Source organism: Tinamus guttatus, unplaced genomic scaffold (genome assembly GCF_059628265.1).
Source record: "Tinamus guttatus ecotype Peru unplaced genomic scaffold, ASM5962826v1 Tinamus_guttatus_pri_ptg000150l, whole genome shotgun sequence".
Classification (NCBI taxonomy): domain Eukaryota; kingdom Metazoa; phylum Chordata; class Aves; order Tinamiformes; family Tinamidae; genus Tinamus; species Tinamus guttatus.
The window spans coordinates 10,175,008-10,193,279 of NW_028288684.1; the positions used below are offsets into that span (position 1 = coordinate 10,175,008).

Here is an 18,272-nt window from a genome sequence, read left to right on the forward strand (position 1 = left end):
GGCTGCTCTCCTGCTTGAGTTGCTGCCTCTGGGAAACTTTGGTTAATAGATTAAGCCCTTTTACAGCTTCTGCAGGTGGGAGAATTAAGAGCTGGCATGGGCTCTTTTGTTGGAATGAGGAAACTTGAAAATGTTTCCTTATCCGCACGATTCTTGAGGACGGTTTTCTATGGTTGAAGGTCATTGTACCCTAGCCCCTTCTTCTACCTGTATTCCTTAGGATGCACCACACACGCCTGGAGGCTGCTAATTGCCCTGGGACTCATTAGAGGCAACAGTGCTGAGCTGATTCTGCCTCCGCCCTTAGTGGGGATGTCACTGCAGGCTCCTTAGCTACATGAATTGCGTACTGCTTCACAAAGGCTGTAGGAATTTGATCAGCACTGAAACTTTTACAGTCTCCAAAATCTTTCTGCACTAAAAAAAAAAAAAAAAAAAAAAAGACTGTGTGCTGTGTATTAGTGTTCCCATGGAAACCAAGGATAGCATGGAAACGATGCTAAGTTCATGAAAACGGTGCTAAGTGCTGCACTGACGTATACGCAGTAAAATGATTACGTTAAAAGTTACACTGATGCGAAGGTCCAGTGAGGGAAGTATCTTTTTCAACTCCTTAAAATGTTTCCTTCTGTTGTGAATGCTTTTTAAAAGCTCTGAACCATCTCAGTGGTGTTGAATAGAGTATTATGAATAGCTTTTATAACATTTGAGCTGCTACTTGTTTGAGTGCAGTTAATATTAAAGTTTAAAAGTTAATCTGTGTTAATTTCTGTTATAGTAAGTGTTTGTTACCAGTGCTCCAAATTGATTTTATTGCATAAGGGAAAAATAGGTAGTGACTCAGTTTTATAAATGGTTATAGGAGAGTAGATTTCTGTGTGAGGATCTATCATTGTAGATTTCTCAAGTCTGTTTATCTGTTTAATTTCCAGGTGCAAAAAGAAGATAATTGCTGTTCTAACACTAGATAATGTTATATTGTTGTTGTTTGTCATTAAATTGGAATACAAAATGCCAGCTGTTGAAGATCTATGTAGTGAACCAAACTTCACTGCACGCTGGATGTCTGATACTTCCCGTGCTGGAGTCTTATTAGATCCTAATTTTCCTGGGCTGAAAATCAACAAAAAAGATATTTTATCTGGACATGAAAATATCACAGCTGATGTTGATGAAGTGCTGCATTTTTCAAGCAGTTACTCTATAAGTGAGGACTCCTTGTGTGAACAGCAAATACTGGAATCCAGTAGCTCTTGTAGAGCTCAGCAACATAGCAATGAAACAACTTTTCCAGCAGCAGCAGCATTTACTTCAGAAGCCTCTAAAAGAGCGCTTGTCCATGGTGAAGAGGATGGTCAGAATATGTTGCACTACAATCATCCACTCTTACAAAAGCTTGAGCAGGTAAAAGTTAGAAAATTATTGACATAAGCCAGCTACTATTTAGCTGCATATGATCTTGCACATGATTTGTCATACCTAAAAGTAAGCAAAACTTTCAGTGTATAGAACAGACACTGCTCAAACAGCAAGTCTCTACACATGAATAAAGATTGTTGTCTTCCTTTTTACGATGTGCAGTTATTGAAGACTTAATGTCTTTTTTTTTTTTCAGCTGGCAAATGTTCCAGGTCAGTAATGAAAGTGTATTTGCTGGCAGAGTATATGTTGTCACTTTTTTTTTTTAATTGAAAAGGCGTATTTTGTTTTAGAGCAAACCATTATTATTTCATTCAAGGCTGTCAAAACAGAGTGCTAATGCTGGTCATTACAGTGGTAGGTAGTACTTCAGTCCAAATATTTCAGTACACTGGAAAATCACAGAGGAATGCAGTGTAGTTGCATGTCCTTGCAACATAGCAAGGAACATCTTCTAATAGTTCTCAAAATAGGTATGTGGACCCATATGCCAGGCTCTGTTTAGATGTTGAGAGATTTTAGTATCCAAGACTTTGAGATCAAAAAGCCTAGATTTACGACCCTATGATTGATTCCCTTCCTACCCACACCCGGCCTCTTGGAGTGATCTTGCCAGTTAAGTCACTGTAATTGGCTGTGTCTGCTTGTAGCTCACCCTGGTTGCCAATGTTATCTGAAAATGTTGAGAGACACTGCAATAAGTCTTGCTTTTTGCAAACAAGAACTTGCTAACCTCCCCATCCCTTTTGCTAGATGTTATTGCTATTTTTTACATTTAGGAAAATCTCTCCACTTTTCCAATAATGTCAGTAGTATGCAGCTTTTCCTCAATAATGGATATTAGTTGATCCTAATGTTGATATATGAAGAGAAATTGTCAAGTGTTAAGACTAGTAGAATTGTTAGGTAAACTGGAAATAGTTATTACCATTTATTAGAAAGAGCATTTATAGATTTAAAAGACAGTTTTGTTCAAGATAGCGCTTCATGCTTTTAGATTTTTTAATTTTATTTTTTACTTGTCTAATGGAGTATCTTTAAAATAGCATACACTGTTGTTTTGATAACGCTTATTTGGATATATATTCTAAGTAAATTTATACTTTTTTTTTTACTTGAAAAGCTAAAGGAATTGCAACAAAAGAAACAAGAACAGCTGAAGAAACAACAGATGGAACAACTTCAAAGGCTTATGGAAGAGAAGCAGAAACTACTTAGCATGGTATCTGCTCAGACAGCAGTTTGTGGTAAGTTGAGAAATAAAGCAGAGGAGATGCCCTGAATAAATTGAGGAGTTGGATTTCATTTTCCAGCTAAAATGTGAAAGTATATTTGATGTTCTTCATCTTAAAACTACTTAATTAGTCAATGATAAATGCTGCATCATTTCGGTGATTGGTAATATTACTTCTTCAGTAGCATTCAAATATCCTGTTGTTATAAAATGCTGAATAAACCTGCTTTATGGAGGGAGCCTTTGTTTCAAAGAACATAGTCTAAATATAAAAGACAGTATAAAACAGCTCCTGTCCTCTCTGATTAGCTCTTCCTAGCAGTATTTTTGATTACTTTAGCCTGGTGCTGTATCCAAGAGACCTGGTCCTTGTTTGTGATTGGGCAGTACAAGTTGTTCAGGTGGTGAGCTGGACTGGGAAGCTGATCGGTGTCGTGGGTTTTTTGTTTGTTTGTTTGCTTAAATAAAAGGGGTGAAAAGAACGAACCAACCAAAACCAAACACTTGTAACCTGGATCAGTTTTCCAGTTGATTTTTTTTTTTTTTGGTGTGTGGTGGGGTGTGCTGTGTGTGTGCAAAGGGAGGGGACAGCACTGGAATGAAATAAATAAAAAAATCCAGTCAGCTGAGCGTGGGCACTTCATTTGCTGGCCATGCCAACTTGAATGACTATCTTCCTTTCTCTCAGCCCCTGAGAAAGGTAGCTTTGAGATTAGTCTTATGTGAAGCAAAAAGCAGATTACCTCATGGCTTATTGTTATCAGAAATATAAGGATGGGCGATCAGTCTTGCTCTTCAGTGCCATTTCTTTTGTTTTTGGAATAGTAGTGATATAATAATACAATGAGAGACCTTTGTTTCTTTTTACTTCAAGGTTCTGCTCTAGTAGCTGAAGGTCAAAACCTAAGATCTGAACACTCACTGGGCTTGACAGCTTTACAGTTTCCATCATCTCTCTATCAGAACCACAGTGAAGTCAGAGCTTTTGCTGTCAGTAATGTTTCTTCACAGACCCAGGACAGCAGGTTTTTACAGAACAACAAGGAACGCATCTCATCTTCGGCGAGCAGCCTTCCAGCTGTGTCTGCCTGTGAGAAACAATGTCTGGGTGCACCTCTGAAAATGCAGAATTGCTTGGAAAGCAATGAAGAAGACAAATATAACATGGGTTAGTCATTTGTTGAAAGATGCACCTTTTTAAGATAACTTGGTGTGCATGATGGTTTTGTTTGTTTGTTTGTTTGTTTCCCCTGATGGGTACTGAGTGTGATGATTTTCTACCATTTATTGTGAAGTTTTTAGGCTGGTGTACCAATTAGTGTTAAGGCCTATGTATGATAAAGACTGTGAAAATAATAAATAATGACAAATCTTGGATAGCTTGGTAAATGCTTTGTAAAATTAGAATGCTTTGTAAAAAGTAGAGAAAAAAATGATATTATGTTAGAAAAAAAAACCCCACCATTTTTCTGTCATTTCATAGGAAAAAGCTTGCGGTGTCCAGAACAAAAGATGGAAGAATCAGTGGAGAGCAAAGAGTGCCACATGGATCATGTATGTGTTGAAAATGCAGATTTCTCAGAAAATTCCAGTGGAGAAAACCACTTACGGGTGACTAATACAGAAGAAAGGTAATTAAAGTCCTGGTTCTGTGTATTTTTTTTATTAAATGACTAAGATTAGTTTGACCAATTTCTGAGTCTTGATTGAAGGAATCTAAAATGCTCAATTTGTATGGCTTTCCCAACCAGGATTTCATTTTGCTAGATACTGTAGAGAGCAGTTTTAGAGAAGCTCTAGCTTGAAACCACTTGTGCTGTGAAAGACATGGCAGAGAGATGCGTGCAGCACAAGGTAATGATAGTTTAGAAGCACACTTGCTATAGAGTTAGTTATAATTACTGCTCTGAGCTTGGTTAATTACAGCCACCGTTAGATGGGAAAAGAAGTAAAGTGAAGGGGGCATCTAGGGCCCCTTCTATTACCAGGAGTTTCGTTATAAGCAGCTGTGCATGGTCAAGAAGTAACAACTGCTTGTGGGAGAAGCCTTCTCATGTATGGAAATAACTTTGTTCCTGGAGCTGGTGCAGTAAAAATAGTGTCTGGAATTGTTTTAAAGCTCAGCCTTAGCTGCCTGGTCATCGCAAAGCCAAGAAATAGTTATTCCAGACAATGAAGGATTAGGAGGATCTAATCAAAGTGGGATCTAAGGAACATTATCTTAGTAGCATTACTGTGAATCAGCATTATAACTGTGTTGCATAACTTGGCAGCATGACTAAAATCTGAGCAAAGTTTTGATTCAGACAGATGATCACATCGTTGAAAAAAGCAGTGAAAGAAGAAACAACAAAACTTGCATACAGTATCTTCTGTATATATCGTTTATTACAGCAAGGATTTGATAAACTCATTCTCCAAAGACAGGGATACAGTGGTATTGCAATTCTTGGGGTAACTTTGGCACTTAATGAGTGAAGTACTTCATAATGTGTCATCTTTTGTGTAATTAGATCTTAGGTCTGTAAATAGCAAGGATGTAAATAGCAATGATGTTAAACACAGTTATTTTATATAAAATGTAAGACATGGTTCTGAATTGCACCAGGCCTATTAAAGCTGGGATTCAGGAGAAGAAACGGACATTTGAAGAATTCCTGGAAGAACAGATACAGCTAGAAGAGCAGCGTCTGAAGCAAAACCAAGAGTTACAGGTTCTTTCATTTTTTTTAACTTTATTATTCTTTACATATTGTGACAAAACATTATAGGTGTCTCGCACAAATGTACAATTAAATGGAATGTTTTTTTTTTTAAAAAAAACAACAAACCTCAATTATTTCATTTGTTTTAAGAGATCTTTCAAAATCTAGTAGAGACACCCTATATACCTACTCATATGTGGGATTATTTGAGGAAGCCTTGAACTGTGTAAGGGGCTTTTAACACTTTGCTGCTTTTTTGTTTTTTACCTGCTTACAGGAAAGAAGTAGATCAACCATTCAAAAACCAGTGATCAAAAGACCCTTCCTGAAAAGAGGAGAAGGCTTAACAAGGTTTACTAGTGCCAAATTGAAAGTAAAAAAACTTAGAGAAAACAACCCAAAGCCTCAACAAAGTGTTGCAGAGGACAGATCACAAATACAGAAGAAAACTCTGCCTCTTAGCAAAGAACCAGTCTCTCAGAGCTCTTTTGCACCATGTAAAAAATATAACCAGTCTGGTAAAGTAAAGCAGGGTCTGATACAGAAAACCCTGGTACCGAGGAATCGTAGTGGAAAAAATTCCTTCCCATTAGAAACCAGGGTGCAAACAGGAAAGAATCTTGATGGACAGACAAGAGATTCTTTCCTATCAGAAGTTAACAACAAAATAGAAAATAAAGAGAACATCATGGAATTTGGTAAATCCATTAATATGGGCAACAGAATCAGAAACAAATTCCCTGAGATGGAAAAGCCTCAGTTGTGCTGTGAGCTTACCAGTGCCTCTTCTAATCCTAAGGGTTCTGTAAGTCACTCTCTCAGAGGTCCAGAACAGTCTTTTGAAGTTTCATTTCAGAATAAGCTGGAAAACTGGGAAAAAGAAAAGGAAAAAGAAAATCTGGAATTAGATGAATTCTTGTTCCTAGAACAAGCTGCGGATGAAATATCCTTCTCAAGTAATTCCTCATTTGTGCAAAGGATCTTGGATCAAGATCAGCAGACTTTAAAAGGACGGAGAATGTCGTCTACCCCTATCAAGGCAAAACAACAGCAAGGAAACGCACTGTCTGTTACACTTAAAAACAAGAAAAATAAAAAGGCAAACTCTGACACACAGGGAAATAAAAATGACAGAGCAGTTCTACATACAGCATCAACTTCAGGGACAGCTTTGAGACTGAAGGATCAGTTCAATAAAACAGATAGTGTAATGTTTTCAGCTTCTTCCATGACAGTAGCTCCTGCTCTAAAAAATACTCCGTGGATTGTAACTGAGGATAAGGATGAAGGAACTAGTGATATTACTACAGATTCTGAGACAGAATCTGAGACCACTTTAAAATGTGAAAGTGAAGATGCTAATACATCTTTTCTGAGCCATAGAGAAAGTGATCCAGAACTTTTTGGTTATGGAAGTACTGTTACAAACATTAACAGAGAAAGAAAAAGTGGAGATGCTGACCTTGACTTGCCAGACAAAGATTGCAGTGCCCTGTCAAAGCAAAGCAGAGCTTCAGACTGTCAGAGAAGCACATCTCGTTTAAATAGGAGTAGGTTTGAGTTTGATGATGAAAGAACATGGAGTGATCTTGATGAAAATTTGGTTCAGAATGATTTACCTGAAAAATGTGCAATTAAAATGCCCATACAGGCCGAATTTTCCTGTAAAAATGATACCTTTGTCCCAGATAAAACAATAAAGAGAAAAGTTGCCTCAAAGAGAGGAGATGAACTGTCTGAAGAGCCTGCAGCAGACGATGATTCAAATGGACCCCCCGCATCAAACCTGATGATGAAACTGTTTCCTTCACTGAAACCAAAACAGAAACCAGGCTGTCCCTCAGAGCATGAAGTCAAACCAAATGGGGAACAGGAGCCAGGAGGTGAGAAAACAGTAACTGGTAGGAAATAGTGAAATGGGAATGTATTATGTCTTTCCTTCTAAGATGTAAGATACAGTTTAACATTACACCACAAGGAATAATCCTGAACTTCTGCTGGAGGGAATGCCCCCCTTAGCCTTAATCTCATCTCGCAGTTGCATGTCTGCTGTTTCTCCTCGTGCCAGATCTAGCAATTGTGCAGCTTGCAGAATGAGTACGAACAGAGAACATTTATTTATTTATAAACAAATTAGTTTCTTTCTGAGGGCTAGTTTTCTGTCAGACCAGCACATACTGGCATAACCTGAAGCTGCTTAATCATGGCTCCTAAATTGCAGGAAGCAACAATGGGACGCAGAGGATGAAGTTGGACCTCCCTTTTCTGTGGCAGAGCACACTTACACCACAGTAGGGTAATGTCAGGCACTGGGAGCTCTTGTTCTTACAACATGGGGTGTCCGTGTTCTAACAACAAAATAGAAAATAAAGAGAACATCCTATCAACTGATAAATTCTCTTCTAACTTGGGAAGTCCTTTCTTTGTTTAGAAGTAACAGTTCAGTACAGAACTCCCATGGAAAATGGGAAACGTTCATTTTCTTGCTCTGCCCAAGCTGATTTCAACTATTTCTAAGGGAAAGGTTAATAGTCTGGGGAAGGGCTGCCTGTGAAAGCTTCTGTAGAAGCTGTTGCAGCAGCAAGATTGGGAGAAATGCAGTTGTTCAATAGGAGCCTGACAGTATAAGCCTGGTGTTCAAATCTTTTCCCCAAGCGGAAATCCTTCCTCTGGAGGTAATGGAAGTTTGATTGCAAGCTTTGGCCCAAAGAATGTTAATGACTTTTTTAATGAAAATTTCATATGAAAGCTGCTTTCTTTTCTGTATGTTTTTTGGAGAGCTTATTTTGCAGCATGTCTAAAAATGACTAGTAGATCTTGTTTGCAGGGAGCAAGAGGGTAGGTATTTACTGACTGAGGAGCACTGCTTTGGGCACTTCCTTGCCTGCCTAGAAGCAGACCATAAAAACTGCAGGTAAGCTGAGGCTGAACAGGAGACTTGTTAGAGCAAAGAAGCCAACAAATCCTCCTATGGATCCTCTACACTTTCATTTAATCTCTCAAGCTTGACATGAAAATCTGCTGCAAATTCCAATTCCTAATACATATTTAGGTTCATGAAAATAATGGATATATGCTTGCTATTCAACCTGCCTAGGTTAATGGTGCATGGTGCTTTTTAGAATATCATTATTATCTTTAGTGAAATTAAATTTTATTATTTTAAAGTGGGATAGTTGTTTGCTTGCTGTGTATATAATTTATATCTTGTTCTTTGTTAGGAAACACTGTTCCATCCCAGTTACTAAAAGAGAAACTCACCGAGTTGGAAACTGAGATTGAGCGATTCAGAGCTGAGAACACAACTCTAACCAAACTCCGTGAAGAAAGAGAGCATGCCTTGGCAAGTCTCAGGTACTTCCATTGAAAATATTTTTGTGTATTCATCTCGAGAACATGTTCCAAACTGTCATATTCTGTTCCTACCCACACGGTATTACTGTAACGTAAGTATATAATTGGTGGGTTTCAATAAAATATACAGAGCAACCACGAGTTGCACTGTATTTACTACTCATACATGAAGTGCTAATCTAGGAATGTGAAGGTTGGGGGCAGTGTTGGCTGCAGTGACCATGAGATGATGGAATTCACGATCCTGTGAGGAGGAAGCTGGACAAGAAGTAGGATTGCAACCCCAGATTTGAGAGCTAACTTTGACCTCTTCAGGGAGCTCCTTGGAGGGTCCTAGAAGGAAAGGGGGTCCAGGAGAGTTGGACAATATTCAAGTACCACTTTCTCCAAGCTCAGGATTGGTGCATTCCTACAAGAAAAAAGTTGGGCAAGGTGGGCAGAAGAGCTGCATGGATGGGCAAGGAACTGTTGGGTAAACTAAATGAGAAAAAGAGCACGTACATAATGTGGAAGAAGGGCCAGGCCACATGGGAGGAATATAGGAACATTGTCAGAGAGTGCAGGGATACAACAAGGAAGGCCAATGCCTGTTTGGAATTAGTGTTAGCGAGAGATGTCAGGGGCAACAGGAAGGGCTTCTACAAATACATCAGCAGCAAGAGGAAGGCTAGGGAAAACGTTGCTCTGCTGCTGAATGGGGAGGGGAGCTTGGTGACAGAGGGTGTAGGGAAGGCAGAGTTACTAAATGCCTTCTTTGCTTCTGTTTACTGCTAACGCCAGTCCCCGTGAACTAGTGAGCCTGGAGACAAGAGAGAGAACCAGGAGAGGAGAGGACTTTCTGCTGGTCAAGGAGAATTGGGTTAGGGGTTATTTAGGCAAACTGGACACCCATAAAATTATGGGCCCGGATGAGATGCACCCAAGAGTGCTGAGGGAACTGGCAGGGGTCATTGCTCAGCCGCTCTCCATCATCTTCGAGAGGTCATGGAGAGCTGGGAAGGTACTGGAGGACTGGAAGAAACCAATGTCACTGCAGTCTTCAAAAAAGGCAAGAGGGAAGAGCCAGGAAACTACAGGCTGGTCAGCCTCACCTCTGTCCCTGGAAAGGTGATGGAGCAGCTCCTCCTAGAGACTATCTCTAGGCATGTGAAGGAAAAGGTGATCAGGAGTAGTCAGCATGGATTCACCAAGTGGAAGTCATGTCTGACGAACCTGATAGCCTTCTATGGTGAGGTGACCGGCTGGATGGATGATGGGAGAGCCGTGGATGTTGTCTACCTTGACTTCAGCAAGGCTTTCGACACAATCTCCCATAACATCCTCATAGAAAAACGTAGGAAGTGTGGACTGGATGAGTGGACACCGAAGTGGATTGAGGACTGGCTGGATGGCAGAGCCCAGAGGGTGGTGATAAATGGGGCCGAGTCTAGCTGGAGGCCTGTGGCCAGTGGTGTCCCGCAGGGGCAGTACTGGGCCCGGTGCTGTTCAACTTGTTCATCAATGACTTGGACAAGGGCACAGAGTGCACCCTCAACAAGTTTGTGGACGATACCAAACTGGGAGGAGTGGCCGACACTCCCGAGGGCTGTGCTGCCATTCAGAGAGACCTAGACAGGATGGAGAGTTGGGCAGAGAGGAACCTCATGAGGTTCAACAAGGACAAGCGCAGGGTCCTGCACATGGGGAGGAATAACCGCAGGCACCAGGACAGATTAGGGGTTGACCTGCTGGGAAGCAGCTCCGCGGAGACGGATTTGGGAGTCCTGGTTAACCATGAGGCAGCAATGTGCCCTGTGGCCAAGAAGGCCAATGGGATCCTGGCCTGCAGCTTTGCCAGCAGGTCGAGAGAGGAGATCCTGCCCCTCTGCTCAGCTCTGGTGAGGCCGCACCTGGAGTATTGGGTGCAGTTCTGGGCTCCCCAGGACAAGAGGGACGTGGAGCTTCTAGAGTGGGTCCAGTGTAGGGCCACAAAGATGATGAAGGGACTGGAGCATCTATTGTATCAGGAAAGACTAAGCGAGCTGGGCCTGTTTAGTCTGGAGAAGAGAAGACTGAAAGGAGACTTGATCAACACATTCAAGTACCTGAGGGGTGAATGTAGGGAGGATGGGTCCAGGCTCTTCTTTGTGGTCGCCGGTGACAGGACAAGGGGTAACGGGTGCAAGTTGAAACACAGGAAGTTCCATCTCCATGTGAGGAAGAACTTCTTTCCTGTGAGGGTGCCAGAGCCCTGGAACAGGCTGCCCAGAGAGGCTGTGGAGTCTCCTTCTCTGGAGATCTTCAAAACCTGCCTGGATGCCACCCTGTGCCACGTGCTCTAGGTGTCCCTGCCAGGGAGGTTGGACTAGATGATCTCCAGAGGTCCCTTCCAACCCTAAGAATTCTGTGATTCTGTGAATAATATTAACAGCCTCTCTTAATTTAATGTCATATCCTTCAAGGTTATATTGTGTATTTTCTTCCATGTTCTCTTGTTCTGAATGATAAAATAACCTTAAATTGTTTTTGCAAAGCTAATGTTCATGCTAATGTGACCTATGCTTTTCTTCTGGATTGGATATTTATGTACACAAACTAGGAATTGTTTGATTTGAATGGGAGCATTTACAAATGACAAATAGAGCATGTAATTATCCTTGGTGACTTGCATGTGGCACATCTTTCCCTATAAACTACAATAACTTACACTTTGTTTTGGAAAAAAGCATCATGGCTGATGATTCACTCGTGATATGTTGCTGTAGGCAGACTTTTCATGGTACTTTTTCAGGTAAGGTATTGTGCTGTTTTAAGGAATATTAGTAGATGCTGGGGAAACCTTTGCTAAATTCAGGATAATTTCTGTGAATAGAAGATACAAAGACATGAATTGTTTGACTTCAAGTACTGGCTGTGTCATAGTTCTTATTTCTTAAAAAGTAGTATTGTTTATAATATAATCTTCCCAAGGGTTAAAGATCCAAGTTTCTTATTGATTTCCACCAAGTTTGTGCATTAATAAGTGTCTTACTTTTCTAACTTGAAATGCAGGTGTAGATTTTGGCTAAAACGGGATTTGGTTTATAATTATAGGAAAGAAATTGCAGACTTTCAAGAGCAGAAAATCCAAGAGCTGGCTGAAATAGAAGAATATAAGAAGAAAGAAATGAAAAAACTGCAAAAAGAGCGTAAAGTTTTTGAAAAATATACTACAGAAGTTAGAGCAATTCCAGATAAAAAAGAACGTGATGAAATTCAGGTATGCCAATACTTATTCTTCTAGTCTACGTGGGGACAATCTAAATCAAATCAAAGGAGGCTAAAGACTAAATTTTAACTTAATTTGAAAAATTAAGTGACTTCAAGTTAAGTATTTTAATATTTATAATATCATGTTTGAGGGTTTTAAGGCAAAAAAAACCCCAAAATACCAACAAAAAAAACCCTTGATGAACGATTTTTGTCATTATAAGCACTAGGAAGTGCTTATAACTGTAGCACAATGTTCTGAACTCTTGACAGAAAATTAGTTAATACCAATCTGCAAGTTTTTATTCACATAGTGGACCAAAATGCAAAATAAAACTGTTTAAGTGTGTTTCTTAGAAAATAGTTGCCTCTACAATTTTCACAGTTACGCTTTGCAATTACTTGTCAGTCTCTGAATGTCAGGGCTGTAAGAGAAAGCTCCATTTTGCCTCATGATCATCATGGCTGGGTAATAACTGAGATGTACAGTCAGTTATATTAAACATCACATGGATTTCTCCTTTCCCCATATAGTTATTTGTTGAATTTCTTAGCTTGCTTTGATTTGTTGAAGTAATGTCACTTAAACCTAGGCAGAATCATGGGCATTTTACATGACTGTTCTCTCCCTATTCTTCCATTGCCAAGATTTTTAAAGGATCTTCTTTAACATGTACTGTTAAAAATCTAACATTTCTGACTCTTGTGCATTTGTGCTGGTCAGCCTCTTGAGTGCAAAGGATGTTGAGGGGCTATAAGGCACTTCCTGTGGTTGAAGTAGAGATTATGAAGTTAGTCTAAAGTAGTACCTCTTTTGGGGTACTATTTCTCCTGCCTTTCAGACTCTACCATTAAGCAGGTCTTCCCTTTCTTTTTGTCAGTGTCTTTTGGACATCTGTTTTGTGCTTATAAATTTTTATTAGACCATTAATATATTTTAGCATATTAAAAAATACACCTTTTTAAATTTCAAACATATATTTTTCTAAGGCTTTGAAACAGCAGATTGCAGAGTTACAAGAAGAAATAAAACAAAAAGAGACAAAATGGTTAACAACTCAGAGACGTCTTAGAGACCAAATAGAAGTTTTAGTAAATGAGAATTTGGAGCTAAAAGAAGAAGTCAAAATTATGGAGAGGTTTCGTGTAGAAGCCTGGAAGAAAGCTGAAGCTGCTGAAAACAAGAGGAAAATCGAAAATTTGGGGGAAAAAAGAGCAGAATCTGTGGTAGGTTATGTTTTATATTTGTACATTGTTTTAAGCTGGTCTGTGTGAATACTGTGAATTTGCAATCATCATCTTGGAATGTTAAAGACAAAACCGAGATATTTCCTTTAATTTAAAAATCTTGGGGCTCTACTAGTGGTGACAGACACAGAATTTTGTCTATGTCCCATTCTGTCCAAATGTAAATGTTTGTTATGTGCAGCTTGTGATCTCTTTAGGGACCTACTTAAAAATTCAAAACAATGCAATTACATGAGAAAAATGAATGGATGGGATCTAACCTGAGAACATCTGCAACCTAAGGATGATCCAAGCAAGCCAGCCAGTTCACCACTCATTAGTTTCAAAACCAAATGCAATGCTGTCACTACTGTTCTGGGTCACCTTCTATGCCACTGAACTTCAAAAACATATAGTTTGCATAGAAAGCTTCCAATAAACAGAATCACAGAATATCTGAGGTTGGAAGGGACCTCTAGAGATCATCTAGTCCAACCCCCTGCTCCAGCAGGGACACCTAGAGCACGTGGCACAGGGTGGCATCCAGGTGGGTTTGGAAGATCTCCAGAGAAGGAGACTCCACAGCCTCTCTGGGCAGCCTGTTCCAAACTTCTTATCAGATGTCAAAAGTTTTATTGCAAGTGTATGAACAGTTATGAATAAACACCATGAAAGCCACAACTAACACTAACTAATCTCCTTCTTAGTGTCTGCCCAACAGAGGCCAGAAAAGTCACACTCCATCTCCACTCTTTCCAGCACAAAACTGCAGCAAGATAAGTGGCAAAGGTTATTCACGGGCAAAAGGTAGAAATGTCTGTTTAATCAGAGACTTCTGTTCATCCTTTCAAAGAAAATAACTGTGGACTTTTGTTTGTATTAAATAAAGAACATCGGCAACTTAAATGTAGATTGAGGATAGCTGAAGTGGACTGAAGTGTATGGATAAGCACAGTCCAGGGTATGGTTATGGGGGGGAACCCCCTTCCCAGAGCGCGAGTGTTTCTGGTCGCGGCAGTGGTCGATCAATGATTGTGCTGGCCCCCTCAAGCACCTACTGCCCCTCTCTGGAGGCTCCCACGAGCATGTGGGGGCTCCTGGCAGGCAGTGGTTTCCTTCTTCATGATGCCTAGTTATGCACCAATGCTGTCAGCAGCTGTACCTGTTCATGACGAATAATAAAACATGGAGTAATATAGAGAAAGCAGTAATAAGCCTGAGGGGGGTTGGCTCACGCTGATTCATTTTATAAATGTACTGCTTTCAGCTTCTACTGCACGTAAGAAATGTAGGTATGCTGTACAGCTTTACCTCGTGTCTATTTATGGTAATTTCTAGACTTAAATAGTAGCTTTCTTTCTGTGTAAATTAACTTTATTATGTTTAACTTTATTATATTTATTTGAGTAGGAAGGCTTTCTAGAATACCTAAGTCAGCACCTGCTAATGATAGAAACCACATGGATGAAACAGTGATGGCACCAGATCCACTAGAGGAGGTTTCTAGGACTTCCATTGAAGTAAGTCCATTATCTTGACTGGGTTTTAAAAGAAGGGAGAAAATAAAACAAAATAGTAGTACAGTTATTTGTACTTAAATTTGGAGTACCTGGAGGGTGACTTGCCAAGCTGTTGACTCAACCTTATGTTATTTAACAGCAATGTCATAATCAAATGAGAAAAACAGGTATGCAGTAATCAGTACACTGTTTAACTTGTATTCACAACTTTTGAACTTCACAACCTCCTCTGGTTGAGGAAAGAAAATAAAATGATAAGCTGCCAGCCCCTTGGATTTTGAAAATGTTTTTACTTTAGAGAAAGGGGAAAAAATGGCTATTTAGATTAAAAAAAAAAAATCTTGCAAGTGGTTGAATTATTTTTAACATTAATTGCTGTAGATGGCATTTAGGCTTTGGGAAGCTTCATACCTTGGTAAGGATCATTTTGGTCAGTTGGGTACCATGCCGAAATGAAGTCTTATTTCAATTCTTAAAAAAAACTGATCACTGATAAATTACAGCTGACCTGAGTTTACCCTTATATGCCTTATGAGTTGCATTAAATCTGACTTATGCTGTTCTAGGCTTCTTCCCCTCACATCTCGTTAGGTCAGAAAAAGCTGTACAAAAGCCAGCCCTGATGGCAAAGTTAATACTCTGCTTACTGTTGTCATTTCAGGACACCTCTCCTAATGAAACTCTTGTTTCAGTACCATCTGTACCTGCATATACAGGCACTGAAGAGATAGAGAGAGAAATTGCTTATCCTGATGGAAAGGTAAAATGTGAGCTTAGTATACTGAAATTCTTCAGGAAAACTGTTGTGAAAGCTTCATGGGGATGAGAATATGATGACAAATAGTGACTTTTCTGTAACCTATTCTTTAGGTTGAAAAGGTTTTAAAAAATGGCTGTCACCTCATATTTTTTCCCAATGGGACATGGAAAAAAGTGAGTTCTGATGCAAAAACTGTAACTATAACCTTCTTTAATGGAGATGTGAAGCAGGTCATGCCTGATAAAACAGTGGTATGTATGCTCATCTTCTGCATCTCTCTATAAATACACTGTTGTGGGCATGTGTATGAGCCACATGCACAAGTTGTGGCCAGACACATTAATATGCATTATTTTCTGCAGATCTATTATTATGCTGGTGCTAAGACGACACATACTACATACTCCGATGGCTTAGAGGTCCTGCAGTTTCCAACGGGGCAAATAGGTAAAATAAATAAATACACAAGTATCTAGATAGCTATTTATCACACACACATGACTGTATTGTCTCAATGTTTCAGAAAAACATTATCCTGATGGCAGGAAAGAGATTACTTTCCCTGATCAAACCATCAAAAACTTGTTTCTGGACGGACAACAGGAAAGCATCTTGCCAGATGGTACGATAGTTCGTGTTCAGCGGTAAGTCTTACCTTAACAGGCCATGGACTGTTGCTTCATGAGGAAGTAGTATAATGCAGTACATATAAAAGTAAATAAACTATGTACTGTGAACATATATTTACTCTTGGTATTTTAGGTTTTCCATCTTTATAGCTTGGAGGAGACACAGAACGCTGAAGGTCTATGTATGCTTTCTCCTGCTTTAATCTGAGTGTCCTGATTTGTGCGTTAATTCCAGGGCACACTTCAGAGTGTAGTTTGGGTGCTTCTAGCACCTCATTGAGTTTTAAGCTTTCCCTGGACTGTTGCAGTGTTATAATTAGTACAGATAATTGAGATAAATACTAGAAATAGTGAGTCATGCTTGTTTTTAAGTCACAGAGATTTTGTGTTCCACCCAGCTGGGATGTATTTTACAGAACACACTTCCCCAGATATCTTTTCAAACTCTTCCTTCATATAGGCTTATGTATTTAATAGTTGTCCTGAAAGCAAACTTAATCATTTAAGTCATTAAAAAAATATTTATTACTTAATACAGAGATGGAAGCAAAACCATAGAGTTTAATAATGGCCAGAGAGAGCTACACACAGCCCAGTTCAAGAGACGGGAGTATCCAGATGGAACTGTGAAGACTGTGTATATGAATGGACACCAGGAAACAAAGTACATCTCAGGAAGAATAAGGGTAAAGGACAAGGATGGCAATGTTATCATGGACACCAAGGTGTAATTGATAGAGAAACTACTGGGAAGTGTTAGCAGCAAAAATAATGTGTATGTTTGTAAACAAAATCTCCTTTTAAGGTTGAAGTTGTATATATTTGTTTATAGTTTTTCTGAAGTAAATTTATTTTTCAATGGGTATTAATAAATCAGTGTTGTTCTTATATAAATTCTTCAGTCTGCTCCTTTTAGGAGGTAGTGTTCTGTTGTGTGCAAGTCTAGTGTTATCAGCTTGGCTGGCAGGGAAGCCTGATCAAACTTCTGCAGTCCTTAGGGTGGAAGTCAAAAGGAAAAAGACTTGGAGTGAAGGTAGTGCTGTTCAGTTTGCGATACCTGGCTTAATTCCAACCTTCTACCCCCTGGGAACCACTTTTACTTACTGCTTGACTTTTATAAAGGAATAGTGGCTCTTCCTTCTGTCAGCTACAGGCTCTTCTTTTTCTTCATTAGCTTAGTTGGTTTTCATCCCATCATTAGAAGAAAACAGAAACAAAACTTACTTGTGAGCTACTGCAACTATTATTAGATGTGGACCATGGGAGAGTCTGATTTCCCAGACACTCATTAAAATACCTTTTTTCTCTGTCCAAGTGGAGGGCAACATCTCAACTCAATAAGGGTGGTCTCCATCATGACTTTTTGCCTGCTAGTGTCTGCTCCATTACAGCAGGTGCAGAGAGGGTTGCTTCATTCTTCACTTTTTTTCTGCCCAGACCCTCCCTTTCTCCTCCTGAAAAGGAGATAAGTGCAGTTCTAACCTGTGCCCTTCCTTACTCAAAGGGTAAACCAACTTGTAGCAGTCAAACTATGCTCGCTTGCTTAGTCCTAAGCAGAAGCTGCTTGGACTTCCTGGCATTCTCGTAGAGCTCAGAATTACCTAAATGGGGTCTTTTAAGTCCCCTATGAATTTTTTACGAGGTGACAGCAGTTTAGAATACCACACACCAGTTCTACAGGGTAGTAGTAATAGCATAGCATATTCTCAGAATAGGTATTAAAACCATGAAATGTTCTTACTAGGGAACAGGTTACTGAATGTCAGAGATTAAAACCTCTTGCTTTCCTGTGAGCTGCAGTGAAGTACCCAGCAGAAGGGTGGAATACTGCAGCCTAAAAGCAACACTCTTTCTGTCCCTGTAACTCAGTTCAGCTTCCTAACTGGGCAAAGGATCAAGGGTAGAAAACTGAGGCCACTTTATCCTTTGTGTTAGTTCTGCCACAGCTCCTCTGACTGCAGTGAATAGGTTCTAGGGTAAAAAGGCTGCTAAAGGGGTTTCCCCCACCCCTCCCCCTGTAAGAAAGGGAGCTGTTATTTTGAAGACAGTATTTGTTAGAACTAAGATTTACATGGATGAAAATGTTTCTGTGTAGAAGTACCTCAAGAAACACTATAGATGAAGGCTTAAAATAATAGCATATATTAATAATCAAGGAGAGGATGAACAGCAGCTACTACTGAACACAAAAAGTAG

The 18,272-nt window shown here is 39.6% G+C and overlaps 1 protein-coding gene across 1 annotated transcript; it reads left to right on the forward strand.

Moving 5' to 3' along the window:
* The first annotated feature begins 1,000 nt into the window (after positions 1–1,000).
* Positions 1,001–16,859, forward strand: CPAP (centrosome assembly and centriole elongation protein). The gene is made up of 16 exons (XM_088522299.1): positions 1,001–1,404; positions 2,543–2,666; positions 3,528–3,821; positions 4,137–4,284; positions 5,262–5,367; positions 5,636–7,241; positions 8,580–8,712; positions 11,785–11,950; positions 12,931–13,167; positions 13,875–13,974; positions 14,578–14,687; positions 15,349–15,447; positions 15,558–15,698; positions 15,810–15,894; positions 15,971–16,091; positions 16,615–16,859. Exons 1-16 carry the CDS (start codon positions 1,012–1,014, stop codon positions 16,805–16,807), a joined length of 4,056 nt encoding a protein of 1,351 aa, XP_088378425.1. The 5' UTR covers positions 1,001–1,011; the 3' UTR covers positions 16,808–16,859.
* Positions 16,860–18,272: the final 1,413 nt, after the last annotated feature.